Source organism: Hippocampus bargibanti, linkage group LG14 (assembly GCF_051943395.1).
Source record: "Hippocampus bargibanti isolate YZ-2025 linkage group LG14, ASM5194339v1, whole genome shotgun sequence".
Lineage (NCBI taxonomy): Eukaryota > Metazoa > Chordata > Actinopteri > Syngnathiformes > Syngnathidae > Hippocampus > Hippocampus bargibanti.
The window spans coordinates 14,631,515-14,645,174 of NC_142747.1; the positions used below are offsets into that span (position 1 = coordinate 14,631,515).

The 13,660-nt window shown below is 41.1% G+C and overlaps 1 protein-coding gene across 2 annotated transcripts; it reads right to left on the reverse strand.

Moving 5' to 3' along the window:
- Positions 1 to 4,102: 4,102 nt before the first annotated feature.
- ankk1 (ankyrin repeat and kinase domain containing 1) lies at positions 4,103 to 13,446 on the reverse strand. Of its 2 annotated transcripts, none has more exons than XM_089014190.1 (9): positions 13,090 to 13,446; positions 12,626 to 12,908; positions 11,648 to 11,796; positions 11,407 to 11,456; positions 10,541 to 10,696; positions 9,676 to 9,800; positions 9,474 to 9,507; positions 8,897 to 9,137; positions 4,103 to 7,900 (listed from the first exon to the last, which is right to left on the reverse strand). In XM_089014190.1, exons 1-9 carry the CDS (start codon positions 13,272 to 13,274, stop codon positions 6,865 to 6,867), a joined length of 2,259 nt encoding a protein of 752 aa, XP_088870316.1. In that variant the 5' UTR covers positions 13,275 to 13,446; the 3' UTR covers positions 4,103 to 6,864. The 2 variants fall into 2 exon arrangements, with proteins under 2 accessions (XP_088870316.1, XP_088870317.1); XM_089014191.1 differs by having other exon boundaries at positions 13,109 to 13,244.
- Between the last annotated feature and the right edge of the window lie 214 nt (positions 13,447 to 13,660).

Genomic DNA, 13,660 nt, shown 5'->3' on the forward strand with positions numbered 1-13,660 from the left:
CTTTTGGATAAAAGACACACATTGTAGTGGATGATGAGAATAAATAATTTGCATGATGCATTCGTTCAAGAGTTTATTAAAGAGAATCGCAGATGCATGCCCACGCCTTCCTGTATATCAACCATATGTACAGATAGTCACTAAATGCACGTTCAAAATTGCTTTTTGGATCTCTTTTAACAATCAATATTTTTTTTAAACCCATCCTATTATCTGTGCTCGATTTCACTTTTGATATCCATTTCCAGCAGATTTTTATCAAGCTCTGAAAAATTACAGATTCAAGCAGGGTTTTTTTCTCATGACTGTTTTAGAAGTATGATCAAAGTTGTATGTAGAATGTGATAACTGACGGCTTGGACCAAATGAGCAAGATATCAAACTTTCGCTGGGAGGCTTCTTAGGAAGGCCACGTCCGATGCAGGGGGAAGCATCTTTGTAGAGAAATCTATCGTGAGCGTATTTCATTTAAAAACTCCATTGTGGAGAGTGTTGGGGCTCTGTTCTGTGCCTGTGCGATAGCTGCGGCATTCACCATTAATCATTGCGGAGGAGCATGACAAGAGCACAAAAATCAGCATGAAGGGAAAGTAAAAATATACTGGAGACTTCGAGTCCATTCAGAGGCTACACTTTAAAAGCGCAGAGAATAAATTCAGCTTTGAAGGGATTTTCTTTTTAACTCACACTGTGTGTGTGTGTTTTGTCTTGGAGTCCTTTGTGAGACACTCTTTGTTAAAACACCCCTTTTCATGGTCACCTGTGAGAATCTGTCAAGAGCATAACAGTCAGCATGAGCCTGTGACACTAGGGGAGAGTAAACTGCTTGTGTGTGTGTGGTTTTTTTTTTGTTGGATTTTTTTTCAAACTAAGAGGGATGACAATAAGCACCCCAGGAGAGATGGCCAACCAACTACTTAGAAGGCCTGGCTACAATGCCACGCAGAAACCAAGGCCACAGCACAACCACCATCCTGTAGTTACAGGAAGTGGGGATCTGCACATAATAGGTCATGGCGCTCCTGCTGTGAAAAGCCTAAAGTTGACGTAACCCACCAAATGACATCAGCTCTCCTCAAACGTGGCAGTTTAGAGCAGTGATGGGCGATCACGGCCTGCAAGGCCTTCTCTGGTAGCCTAAAAATATCTGAATCACAGACTGATGTTTTTGTCTGTAAATTCTTAGTAGATAGATACAAATTGTATTTCAGCCTCCTTTCATTGTTTTCCCCTTTTGTGCTCCTTCCAGATGTGTGTTTTCGTATTTAAGCATTTAACCAATCAAATTTCCACCATAATTTGTAACCAGGGTCAAAAATCTACTTGGACGCCTTCACAATCAGTTCTGAAGGCCCTGTCGCATTAAATGCGGTGTCAATGACTCCGTTGCTTTAACCAATCAGATTTTGAGTTGGTGACACACAAAGCCTGCTTGCAGGCCTTGGTAATGTCAGAGTTTTCACAAACGATGTTTGACTAGTCACCAGTCAATCATAGTATCACCAGCCGCTCGTGACAAGAGCATACTGGCCAGAGCTAGCAAGCACGCTGTATCTGTAGCGAGCTGCATTAACAAATAGATTGTTGTGTTGATTTAATCGCAGTTTTGTCAACCCACAACAGTTGGAGGAGGAGAAGAAATGGATTTCGTTGCAGATTTACTGTCAAAGCCATTTAAAGACGGACTTATAAAAAAATGGACATCATTAAGAAGGGTCGGAAATGCTTCCCAATCCTGTTGTTAATTCTTCTCTGCGGTGTGAAAGAGCGACTTCTTACCCCATATCATGAATCCACATGTTGATGGCAAAAACTCGAACAGTTTAATGACAGTATTTCCTTCTGCACAAGTTATTTCCTGGCTAACGGGACCTTCTAGTAAATCAAACCACACACCTTTTCTTACAGTCACAGCATGGATTGATTCAGACGTAGCACTACTGAAGGCCCATGGGTGGCCCGCCACTGGTTTAGAGCTATATGAAACATTGAAACAAAAACAAAGACCTGGTAAAATAAGTTCATGGATTTTTTTCCAATTGCAGCCTTCCGATAAGAGTGTGAAAGTCTGTAAAGTTAAGGTTGGTGAAACTCTCGAATAACGAGCTAACCAAAATGTTGGAGTGAGCCACTTTCACCACATACTTCCTGACCAAACGTCTGTGTAAGCTCTCAGTCGTACAGGAGTGGTCCATCGATGAGAAGGTTTCTTCAGCCGTCATCTGTACAAAAGTGAAGGTTTCGGACGTTTCGCCTCCTATCCAAGAGGCTTCGTCAGCGAACTAAAGTCTGACTGGTCGTATCGGCCCCATTTATATATCCCTAATGTCCAGACCTGGTGGCGCCGGACACAGCTATGATAGGTCCCTACAGTCAGGTTGGGGGGGGGGGCGCGGGACCCCCCCCCTGTGGCCCCACTGATTGTTCCTACATTCCTGACTAACGATTGGCCTATTACACCCACTCCCCCCGGTATCACCTCATCAGCATAACGACCCTCATCAGCATTGCGAAAGTTGCCTAACCTGTTTTGCCTGAGCAGGCTATTGTGGGGAACCCTTCTTTATGTATTTTATGTATTTTTGGCAGGCCATAGATACATGGCGTGGCCTCTCCCGGGTATAATCTAAAATACATCTGTTAATACCAACTAGCACTGAAGGTAGAGAAAAGGAGTCAAAACATATCAGGAGAGCACTCACTAACTGTGGGTACCCTCAGTGGTCATTCAACAAATGTCAGAAAGAAAGAATAGCGAACGAAACCAATAATTCTCAAGATTCTAAAAGGAGAGGAGTAGCAGTACCGTACATTGCAGGAGTTTCTGAAAAATTACAAAGAGTCCTTTGGCAACATAAAATTCCTACTTATTTCAAACCGATAAACACGTTAAGGCAAAAATTAGTGCATCCAAAAGATAGGCTACCAAATGAAAAACAAAGTAATGTAGTTTATTCCATACATTGTAAGAATGAAAATTGTAAAGAGCAGTACATTGGGGAGACTCAACAAATTCTCAAAAAAAGACTTTATCAACATCGCAGGGATAATACTAGTGGGCCTCAATCGGCAGTACATTTGCACCTAAAAGCTAGCAACCACTCATTTGACGACAATGAGGTTAAAATCTTAGCGAAAGAACATAGATGGTTTGAAAGGGGGGTGAAAGAGGCGATTCTTATAAAACAACAAAATCCTTCATTAAACCGGTCTGGTGGTGTGAGGTTCAATTTGGATCGTTCATACAATAGCCTGCTCAGGCAAAACAGGTTAGGCAACTTTCGCAATGCTGATGAGGGTCGTTATGCTGATGAGGTGATACCGGGGGGAGTGGGTGTAATAGGCCAATCGTTAGTCAGGAATGTAGGAACAATCAGTGGGGCCACAGGGGGGGGGTCCCGCGCCCCCCCCCCCAACCTGACTGTAGGGACCTATCATAGCTGTGTCCGGCGCCACCAGGTCTGGACATTAGGGATATATAAATGGGGCCGATACGACCAGTCAGACTTTAGTTCGCTGACGAAGCCTCTTGGATAGGAGGCGAAACGTCCGAAACCTTCACTTCCTGACCAAACGTATAACAAAAATGCTATCTTAGATATTGATAAAATACATATTGATGTACATGTTATTGATGTCATATTCTGCTGGGTCTTGTTTTACCAGCTGGAGTGTTGGCCGCAACCTCGCAACCCGTGTCTTGTCATGCAATTAAGATCGACTGTATTCAAGTACTCTAATTTCTGATTCACCTGGTCGGATTATTGACCTTGTTCGCTGTTCATGTCATTGATTAGACCTTATGCTCTCTCTCATAGTCGCAAAATGTTGCTTTTTGTAAGGATATTTTCGTCAAGCTATTATTGAATAATTTTGTCATGAGCACTTTGAAACAGTAATTCCCGCTTTGGTCACATTCCAGATGGATTATTGAAATATACTTTACTTTCCAATAAATGTGCACATTTGAAGATTTTTTAGGATTGTTTTACCTCCATTACCATCTGTTTTCTGTGGAAAATATATAGAGTGTTTATCAGTGTTTTGTCAACTTTTCTGTTATGTGAGAAGAATTGGACCCAGAAATAGACGGGAGACAAAATGCGATGGAATAAAATTCTTCAAATCCAAAAATATAAAGCACCGTTAAAAAAAAAAAAAACATAAAAACACATAAAACAACTGCTAGCCATTGAAATGCTACTTCATAATCAAAGCAATCAAACACCTTTTTCCTCAATCATAAATTAAACTTACCGCAGCTTTATAAAATTGCTCATTAGGCACAGATCACGAAGAAAGTTATTGCGCATCATATTACGAGATCCACCATCAAATAATTTCCTTAATCTTACTGTGAATTTGCATCAATCTAGAGGAGGAATCTTATTCCGGCCTGCCGCCTTGCCGCAAAATAAAATTAGCTAAGGTGATTTAACTCAATTAGCAGCTAATAGAGGGGCTGCAATGTGTCACCCTATTTCTTCAAAGGTTGTAGCGGAACTATTGATTGAGCTAATTAAAGGTTGTTTCAAAAGAGAGTTTATTTGCCTAGTGCCTGTAATGACAGCGATGTCAACTCAAAGTGTGTTTGGGAAGTCAAAGAAGAAAAATGTGAAATTCCAGGTTTGACGTCGCCTTCATGGATTCAAGAAATGTGTGTTAATTTACCCACTTTGCTCTGCACAACAATCAGAAGGTGGCTAACATTTACCGTATTTTCCTCCTTTTTTTTGTTCAAAAACTGACCATGCGCCTCATAATCCAGTGTGCCTTATATATGAAAAAAAAAATCAAATAAGTCATTCGTTGAAAGTGCGCCTGACAATCCGGTGCGATTTATAGTCTGGAGAAAACTGTAGCGTTTTAGATGCCGACTTTATCATTGTTAAATTGTCACCAAAGGGAAGCGTGTTTCCATTAATCAGGGAATCCAATTTCAGCGCAGCACCCATACACGTCAAAGTCCAGTCGATGAATAAAGGCCAATTCAAGGAAGACTGATTTTTCTCGATGGTGAAAACATCAATCAGTTTGTCATTAATCCAAATCAGAAGCGGCTTTTGAAAGTGCTCCAGGCTAGTTGTCCAAAAAGATTAGAAAGGGAGGGGGCTTATGTCTTGAGTGTAGGGATCGTTGCAGTGACAACAAGTCAACTCATTTGAGTAGGAACACGTACATTGAGCTTAGTAAGTACCACTCTGTGGTTTGAAGTTTGTTGACTGACATTTTTGCCATCATTCAAATGCCTTATCTGTAAATCTTATCATTATTAATGTCTGTGAATGGCAGATTTTAATTCCAACAATTTTCACTTTTCCAAACTTTTACCATTGTCCGTCTACATCTTCCATTTTTTTTTTAATTTTTGGGGGTCCTCCTCTCCAAGACCCTTTAGTGTATATATTTCCTGGCTTTGCTTCAGAAAGCGTTTTCTGCATAAAAACTGTATGACACATATAATGAAAATATTCCTAAAGTAGGATATTAAGATTATTTTTTAATGCCAATCTCTTTTCATGCACACAAAAGATATATTTTGTTTTATCTTACCTGATATGAATAAACATTATGTAGTTTCACCGTTATAACTGGCCACCCTGAGGATAAGTGTGACTACATTGTGGCCCATGATTTAAAGAAGTAGATTGTTTGCCCATTATTTTCAGGGAATGGGGTGAAAACAAATATGTATTATTGATGACCATTATAACTATTGATTTTTTTATGCAAAGACAAATCTCTGAATTTAGCAAGTACTGTTATTGTGCATTTGATTGCTGAATTCAAGCACAACACTACAGTCATTACTTTGGACATTTTTTTGAAAAACATTTTGTATCTTCAGGTAGTCATTTGATGGTGGATCGCTCCCAAACTTTCATCGCTCAGTCTGAAACCAAAGATGTGGGTCAACCCAGGTCCAGACTTAATGCATTTCATTTCAACTTAATCAAGTGTTACTATGGTTAGCGACCCCCGCGCATGCAGGGATGCACTTTTCTCTGCGTGGACGGACTTCATCATTGTAATTATTTGCAGCGTGACTTTTACCTTGTCACAGTCCATCGGTGCACTTCAATTCATTAATTACTGCCGAGAGATTGAAAGTGGCACAAATAGCGGCCAACCTGGTTGGAATTATTGTTTTTTTCAATACATTTTATTGTGCATGTAACGTTTAATTAAATAGGTCTGATGAAGCAGAGCACTACACGCATAGTGACTTTCATGGACAATTTAAAAATGATCAATTAACCGACTGAGCATGTTTTTGGATACATGCAAACTCTAAGACAAAAGGCCGCAGCCCAGAATCGAATCCATAAACTGCACATACAACAACAGACGTGCTAACTAGTCCTTCAGTGCTTTAAAATACTGATTCATCGTTAAAAGGTAATATTAAAAGTACATCTCTCATTTTAGTCCACTCTTAAATGTACCATAGTTTCCGGATTATAAGGCGCACCTTCAATGAATGACATATATTGAACCTTTTCTTCCATATCTATGGCGCACCGTCAGTGAATGACATATTTTGAAACTTTTTTCCATATATATGGCACACCGGATTATAATGCGCACCTTCAATGTATGGCATATTTGAAAACATGCTACTTATACGTATAAAGCGCACTCGATTATAAAGCGAATGGCAGATTTTGAAATAAATTGAAACTTGTGCTTTATAGTCCGGAAAATACGGTAATTCTGCTCAACTAACAACTCCAATAAATATCCATCTAGTTAAAAATAAATGATGAAATAGAAATATTGCTACGCTTCCAGCATGTAAAGGAATACAAATCAAACAATATTCCACTATTGACAAAGTGAATGGAATAAGAGAGGCTAAAAAAATCAACTCTGCAATAATTGGACAACTTCACATTTTCCGTGCCTCTGTGCCACATCGACAGGTGTAGATCCATAGGAGTCTGTTTGCGTTCTGTCTGCGCCGTTGAGCAGTAGTGCCTTCACAATGGGCGTGTGACCGTGCTGCGAAGCGATGTGTAAAGGCGTAGCTTTTTCTGCGCTCGCAGCATTCACGTCTGCGTGATGAGAAATCAAGTGTAGGACACTGGGGAAACTGAGACTGGCACAGGCGACGTGTAACGGCGTCCACCGTTGACTGTCCTCAGTCACATTTGGGTCGGCTTGTGCGGCCAGGAGCTTGGCCACCATTTCGGCCTCACTCTGGTGGCAGGCCAGGTGCAACGGACTCCAATTGTTCTCACCGGGAGCGTTGACGCTTGCCCCCAGTTGTTTCAGTTCCACCATGGTGGTTTCGTGTCGCTTTATGACGGCCAGGTGCATGGCGGTCCAGCCTTGGTTGGTCCTGACATCTGGGCTGGCCCCGTTCGTCAGCAGCTGTCTGCATATGCCGTTATGGCCATTGAGAGCTGCCAGGTGAAGCGGAGTGTGTCCTTTTTTGTCTACACAATCAACAATCGCCCTGTGCTCCACCAAATGCCGTACTATTCGATTATGCCCCGCCTCGGCTGACAAGTGAAGAGGAGTGAACTGGGACATATCTCTCGCGTTGAGATCCGCCCCCCGGGTGATGAGCAGTTTGGTTATAGTCATGTGACCGTAAGCCGCAGCCAGGTGAAGCGCCGTCCTCTTCTGCACCTCCTCCCGCTCCCCGATGGCCGTGTCGGATAGGCGTGTCAGCAGCAGGCGGACAACCGTTTCGTGGCCATTCTGGCAGGCTAAATGTAGGGGCATCCATCCAGACTTTTCACGGGGATCTGCCACCGCCCCGTTGTCCAACAGCACACGGATGGCTCTGTCATCACCGTTCTGCGCTGCGAAATGAACGCCCGTCCACTGGTCGTCATCTCCCAGCGTGGGATCGGCGTTATGGGCCAGCAGCAAGGAGATGATATTGTGAAGCCTGCAAACATTAGTCTCTTGTGAGCCGAAGCAATATTTAAGACCCGTGCTTGAATTAATTAACTTTCACAATGCATTCAAAGCTAATTTAAAAATATATCTGGCCCGTGATGACAATTTTGCTAACCCAGCGAGATAATGAGCATAAGTACTGAAAAGATCTGGATTAACACATTTTCCATGACCAACATTTTTAAACACACACAAACACCATCCAAAGCCCAACTGGAATCTGTGAAATGACTTGCTAATTAATTGGTTTGTAGGAAGTCAAGCCATCCCTTCTGCTATACATTCACTAGTCACTGTCTGAGTTATAATGTGATCCGGTCACAGACAAGGACACAATACATCAATAACATCTAATCCACAATTTCGGACCCTTTCCAAGGGGCTCACCTGAATAGTCTACTAGTCGACATAAATTCTCGTCATTGAATAGCTTGAAGCCAACCAAGTGTTTTGACGGCAACAATATGAATATTTCAGTGACCGGTCAGTGATGAATGGTGGTTGATCAATCATCACTTTATTGGAAAAGTCTTTTGATGTTGCCAAATAAATAAATATAATTTTTAAAAATCATCCAATATTAAAAAAAATACTGTAATTACAGTAAAGTCTCGTTATATCGATATTCAAGGGAGTCCGAAAAAATATCGATATAACCGGGACTATCGATATATCCGACCCTGTTTGCATGTAATTTTCTCCATGCGTGCATAGAAATAGTATCGATATAACCGGGACTATCGATATATCCGATATCGATGTAACGAGACTTTACTGTATATTTGAGACTTGGCATTCAGTCAAGTTGGTATTCCTACATTGGGAGACAGCTCCACCTATGAGAATGCAACATGCCACACATAATTATTTTCAGAATTCTGTTACTCCCAGGCTTGACTGCTGACCTTTTCCAAACAGTTTTGTTTCTTGGTTGTTTTATTTTGAAATTATTTAACAAATCCCAAGAGTTGCAGTATTTACTGACCTGTTGATGACAGCCACAATTAACGGTGTGTACCCTTTGGCCATGACACAGTTGACTTCAGCACCCAGATTCAGGACGTGCTCCACGCTCTTCACATCCCCGCTGGCCACCGTGTAGTGCAGGAGACTTTTTTTCCCGGTAAACTGTGTGCTAACATGCTCCCGTTTCACAGATGAACGGAAACTACCAAAATCTTTCTTAAAGAGGAGAGAAAGAACGCTGTCCTTGCTGGATAGTTCTTCTATCAAATGAGAGCAAAAGACACAGTGGTTACTGGTGTATGTTTCCATTCAAGTGGTTCCGATATGGATTCCACCGTGTAAACAGTGAAAGGGAGCCAAACTTGTAACCGTAGTATGTTTCACTTTGCGTGTCTGTGCACTCTATTACGGAGTTGAGGTCACCGACAAGAGCCCCACGAATATTGCTTGTGAATCATTCTGACGGTTAAAAGCTTCCTACATTCCCTTGCATGCACTGATTGTTGACTCTGCAGTGCAGTCATATTCACGTTATGAAACACTTTTCAAAAAGCTGCACTGCTGGCTGTGGATCCCTTATGCTTTGTTCTGTTTACCTGTAGGAAGGTTAGGCCAGCGAGGTGAAGGAATCTAAGAGGAAAAAGCACAAAGAAGGGAAAATATCAAAACAACAGTCTGTTTGTGGTTGTGCATCTTAGCTGTTCATGAATCCGACCAACACCCACACACACACATAACATTCCTTTTCATTAGACAGCGTGACCCTCGATGTGTTTATACTTATCAAACTGAATTAACTTCAGAGATGGGGGGAAATGGGCCTCGAGGTTCTAAACTGTGTCCATTTTGTCTGCTGCTTTGGCAATCAAGTGGCCCAGGGATCTTCAAGACTTCATTTAGGGCCTCGGTTTTCCTCACAGTTTCTGGAACAAAATAAATGCAGTCAAGGACTGGCATAAATTTTGAACTAGGATAAACATTTGTGACTCTTAAAACCCGGTGGAATTTCATCATTAATGTAGCAATATTATGCAATCAACCTTCACACATGCCTTGTAGGTTAATGTTCTCATAGAAACTGCATATGTTATTAGCTACTTGATCTTGAATTCACATCACTTCGTCAGGTGTAAGAACCTTTGTCAGTAAAGTTGGGCACACTGTATCACCTCAACCCTTTTAAAATAGCCCATTTTGATCATGCATAACATGCACTGTGACAAAAAAAACTCTGTTTAGAGAAAAGCAATTAAACACATGACATGACTGTGTGCTGGAACAGTAGCAATAGCCAAAAAGATATTTGAGATAAGTAATAGTGATGGAGGCACGCAGATGTCATTCTAAAATATAGAGGGGAAGAGACAAAACATGCTAGAGGCCCTTGTTTGTGTCTTGGCCTCGTTTCAGCAAATCCCCAGAATTCTGGACAACTGAGAAGGCGAAAAAATTTTCGTGCTAAATTTAAAAGTCACAATATATGTTAATAATGTACAGTAAACAAAACAAGACCTGGGGATGAAAATTAAAATAGGGTCTAATGTGTGTTCTTCTGAATGGGTATGTTGTTGAAATCCAGTACAGGCCAAATATTCTTGTACAAAATTGATGTTTTTTTTTTTTTTTTTGGGGGGGGGGGGGGGCTTGCGGGGGTGTTTTCAACCTGAGAACAATGGCCTCTTGTTTTGTTCCTGATCCCAGCACTGCTTCATGATGCTGATCATCTGATCGCACTCACATGGCCTCTGCTCAGGAATGATCTCCACGCTGGGTCTCCTGCCATGCGACACATTTAAGAGCACGGTAGTCATGCTGCACCCTGCATCCACAAAATAAACGAAAGCCAAGAGTGTAAAAGTAATTGGTCATGCATATCCATGCGACCCGAATGCTAAGGAAAATACATTTGTGTCGCAGTTGAAAGCAGCTCCATTTCAAAATGGGATTACACGTTGCCTTTTTGGCTGAGAATTCATTTTACACTGTGTTTCTAAGACATGCTACCCCCTTTTAGAAAAATAAGCAATGCAAATACAATGAAATCCATTGACTGGGTATAAAAGGTACAATTTCTTAGAAGACAAGCTCATCAAGGCATAGTCTACTCCACACGTGTCAAAGTCAATGCCCAGAGGCCAGATCTCGCCCGCCACATCATTGTATCCGGCCCGTGGAAGCTAATCTTGCATGTCAAATTCCATGATGCTTGCTAAATTCTGAAGAAAATTTTCAAATCGTCGTATGTAAACCACAATAACGGTCATTTATTCTTGACTTCAGATTTGAAAACTTATCATTTATCAATTTGTTGTGCTTTCTGTATGTAATATGGGGAGGGGATGAAACATTCTAATGGCTTCCGTAAATTCATAACGGCCCTTGAGAGGAAATTGTAACTACAATGTGGCCCGCGACAAAAACTGAGTTGGACACCCTTGGTCTACTCGTATGATATGATAAAAATGAGGACATTCATGTCCTTATTGGTTATTTTTGTTGACGCAATATATCAGTTGAATCAATCCCTACCTGTATACGGTTTCTTTTCTGTCAGAATCTCCCAGATTATGATTCCAAAACTGTCGATGGAAGAAGGGAGAGAAAATTGAGTTTCAAATTATTGCCTTCATCTGATTTTCATCTCAATGGAAATGCCATGTGAGGTCAATTGGAATACATTACGGTGAATTATGAAATTAATTCCAGTCTGGAAAGAGTACTTGATGAATCAGACACAATGTACAATGCGGTGTATGCTGTTATAAATCACCTATAAACATCAAAGTAAAGTCCAGGAGGATCACATGACTGTGAGAAGATCTCAGGAGGAATGTAGTTTATGTTCCCTCTTGCTGTCAGATGCTCCATGAATAACTTCTTGTTTGTCTCTTCCCACTGGATTAAACCAAAGTCTGAAATCTAAATATACATCAGAATATTAGAAAATGTATTTGTGGTAATAACTCACTTTGTACCAAAGTACAAAATACACGGCACTGATGTGAAAAATAGGTTTGCCAAATCTTCACTGCTTATCCCAGGCGGTTTATTTGTCTGCTGAACTTCCAGATCCGTGTTTCAGTCCTTTGTAATCATGAACTTGTATCAGTCTCCCCTTTCAATTCACAGCAAGTATATTAGCTCCATTCCTTCCAGATTATTTTGTTGTTATTTGGTTGTTGGTTTTTTTTGTCCGATCCAATTTCAGCCTCAATATCGTGCCATGTCAATCTAACCTACCGAACATCGACAGAATCAGTTGTGTAACTCAAATGTTACAGTTTCTTGAAAGCAATCAGATTCCTATTTCATCCTCGCAGATGCAGCAAGATGATCCTGAATTATTTTTCTGTCCTGTGATTTTCATCAGAGAGTTTGACAAGTTTGACAAATCCAGCACATTTGTAGCAAGATGCACAAGATGTAAGTGCATTGAATCACTGCTAATCAAATGTTTCCACTTTGAATACATCGAAATACGTATCAAATTATTTTTGACTAGAGAGATTCAGTAAATTTCATTGAAAACACATTTACAGAAACCTACTGGTCAGTTACTCATGATTTGCAATCTCGCTGAATGAAACCACCGAAATCGTTTCACTTTCTTATGAACTGCCCTTGAATTGGATCGACCAAGGGATGTAGCCATCTTTCATTTGAAAGATACACAACCCTGCTCAATGACCATCAGGCATCAACTAATCTGACCATAAATGCAACACTGTTTCCTTGACATGTTACTGACCTTGACGTGGAGATGGTCGTCTATTAGAATGTTGGATGGCTTCAGGTTGAGATGGAGTAGCGGGGGTTGAAGGCTGTGGAGGAAATTCATGCCCATGGAGGACTCATGAATGATTTGGAACTTCTTGGGCCACATTAGAGTGTGACTATTTAGGAGATTGTTGAGGGATCCATTACTCATGTACTCCATGACAATGGCTGGCACGTCATTGCACAGTCCATAGACCAACACAAGGTACTTGAATTTCACTTTCGCTAAATTGGACTCATCCTCCATTAGTTTCCTGAAACAGAACAACGGTCTTTAAAGAGGGCTTTGAAGCTAAATACAACTGTATAAAATATAAAAACCTGTATTCAGAAGAAAAACACACGGACACACGCACTGACAGAAGAATCATTATTTAAACGTAACATACAAACACACATAGCCTCTTTGCAACATAATTATACCATGCTACACACCTGTAAAAGTTTTTCGTACCCACGGTTGTGTCAAAGACCTTCAAGGCGCAAATTTCCCGCCACATCTTAATTTTGACTTGGTAGATTTGACCAAATTTGCCCTCTGCAACTTTGGTCCAGTCCGTTTCAAAGTCATTCTTCTGAAAGGTCCTGAGCTGACCACAGGACGTGTGCATCGAGTTCATGACTGCTGTCTTCCACTTCACACCGACCACGTGAAGGCACTCGCTCTTGAATCCCAACCATTAACGGGATTTTTCCTCGTACTCCCGTCGATCGGCGTCACCCGGCGATGGTAGCAAAATGCGCAACATGGATTTGCAATCAAGTGTAGGGCTGAAAGGCATGTTGAGTCACTTGCTGATTTATGGGAAAAGCCTAGTCTTAAAAACCGGTTTGCGCTGAATGTTGCAAAGCCAGTTTCTGAAAAAAACAACACAGCAGATCTACCTTTCTGCCCTGGGACTTAGCTACAAATAATTCAGATTTGATGGTATTTGAAAGTGGAGTAATGTGACCTCAACCACTTTTATTGAGCCATATGCTTTCTGTCACAGCAGAAAATGTGTCA

Bases quoted from the DNA above. Each gene is read 5' to 3' on its own strand.
- ankk1 (XM_089014190.1), bottom strand. From the start codon at position 13,274: ATGAACTCGATGCACACGTCCTGTGGTCAGCTCAGGACCTTTCAGAAG. The intron at 10,697-11,406 runs GTAGGGATTGAT...TTGTGGATGCAG, and splicing joins AGAAAAGAAACCGTATACAG to GGTGCAGCATGACTACCGTG. The intron at 9,138-9,473 runs GTAAACAGAACA...CTCATTTGATAG, and splicing joins CTGGCCTAACCTTCCTACAG to AAGAACTATCCAGCAAGGAC.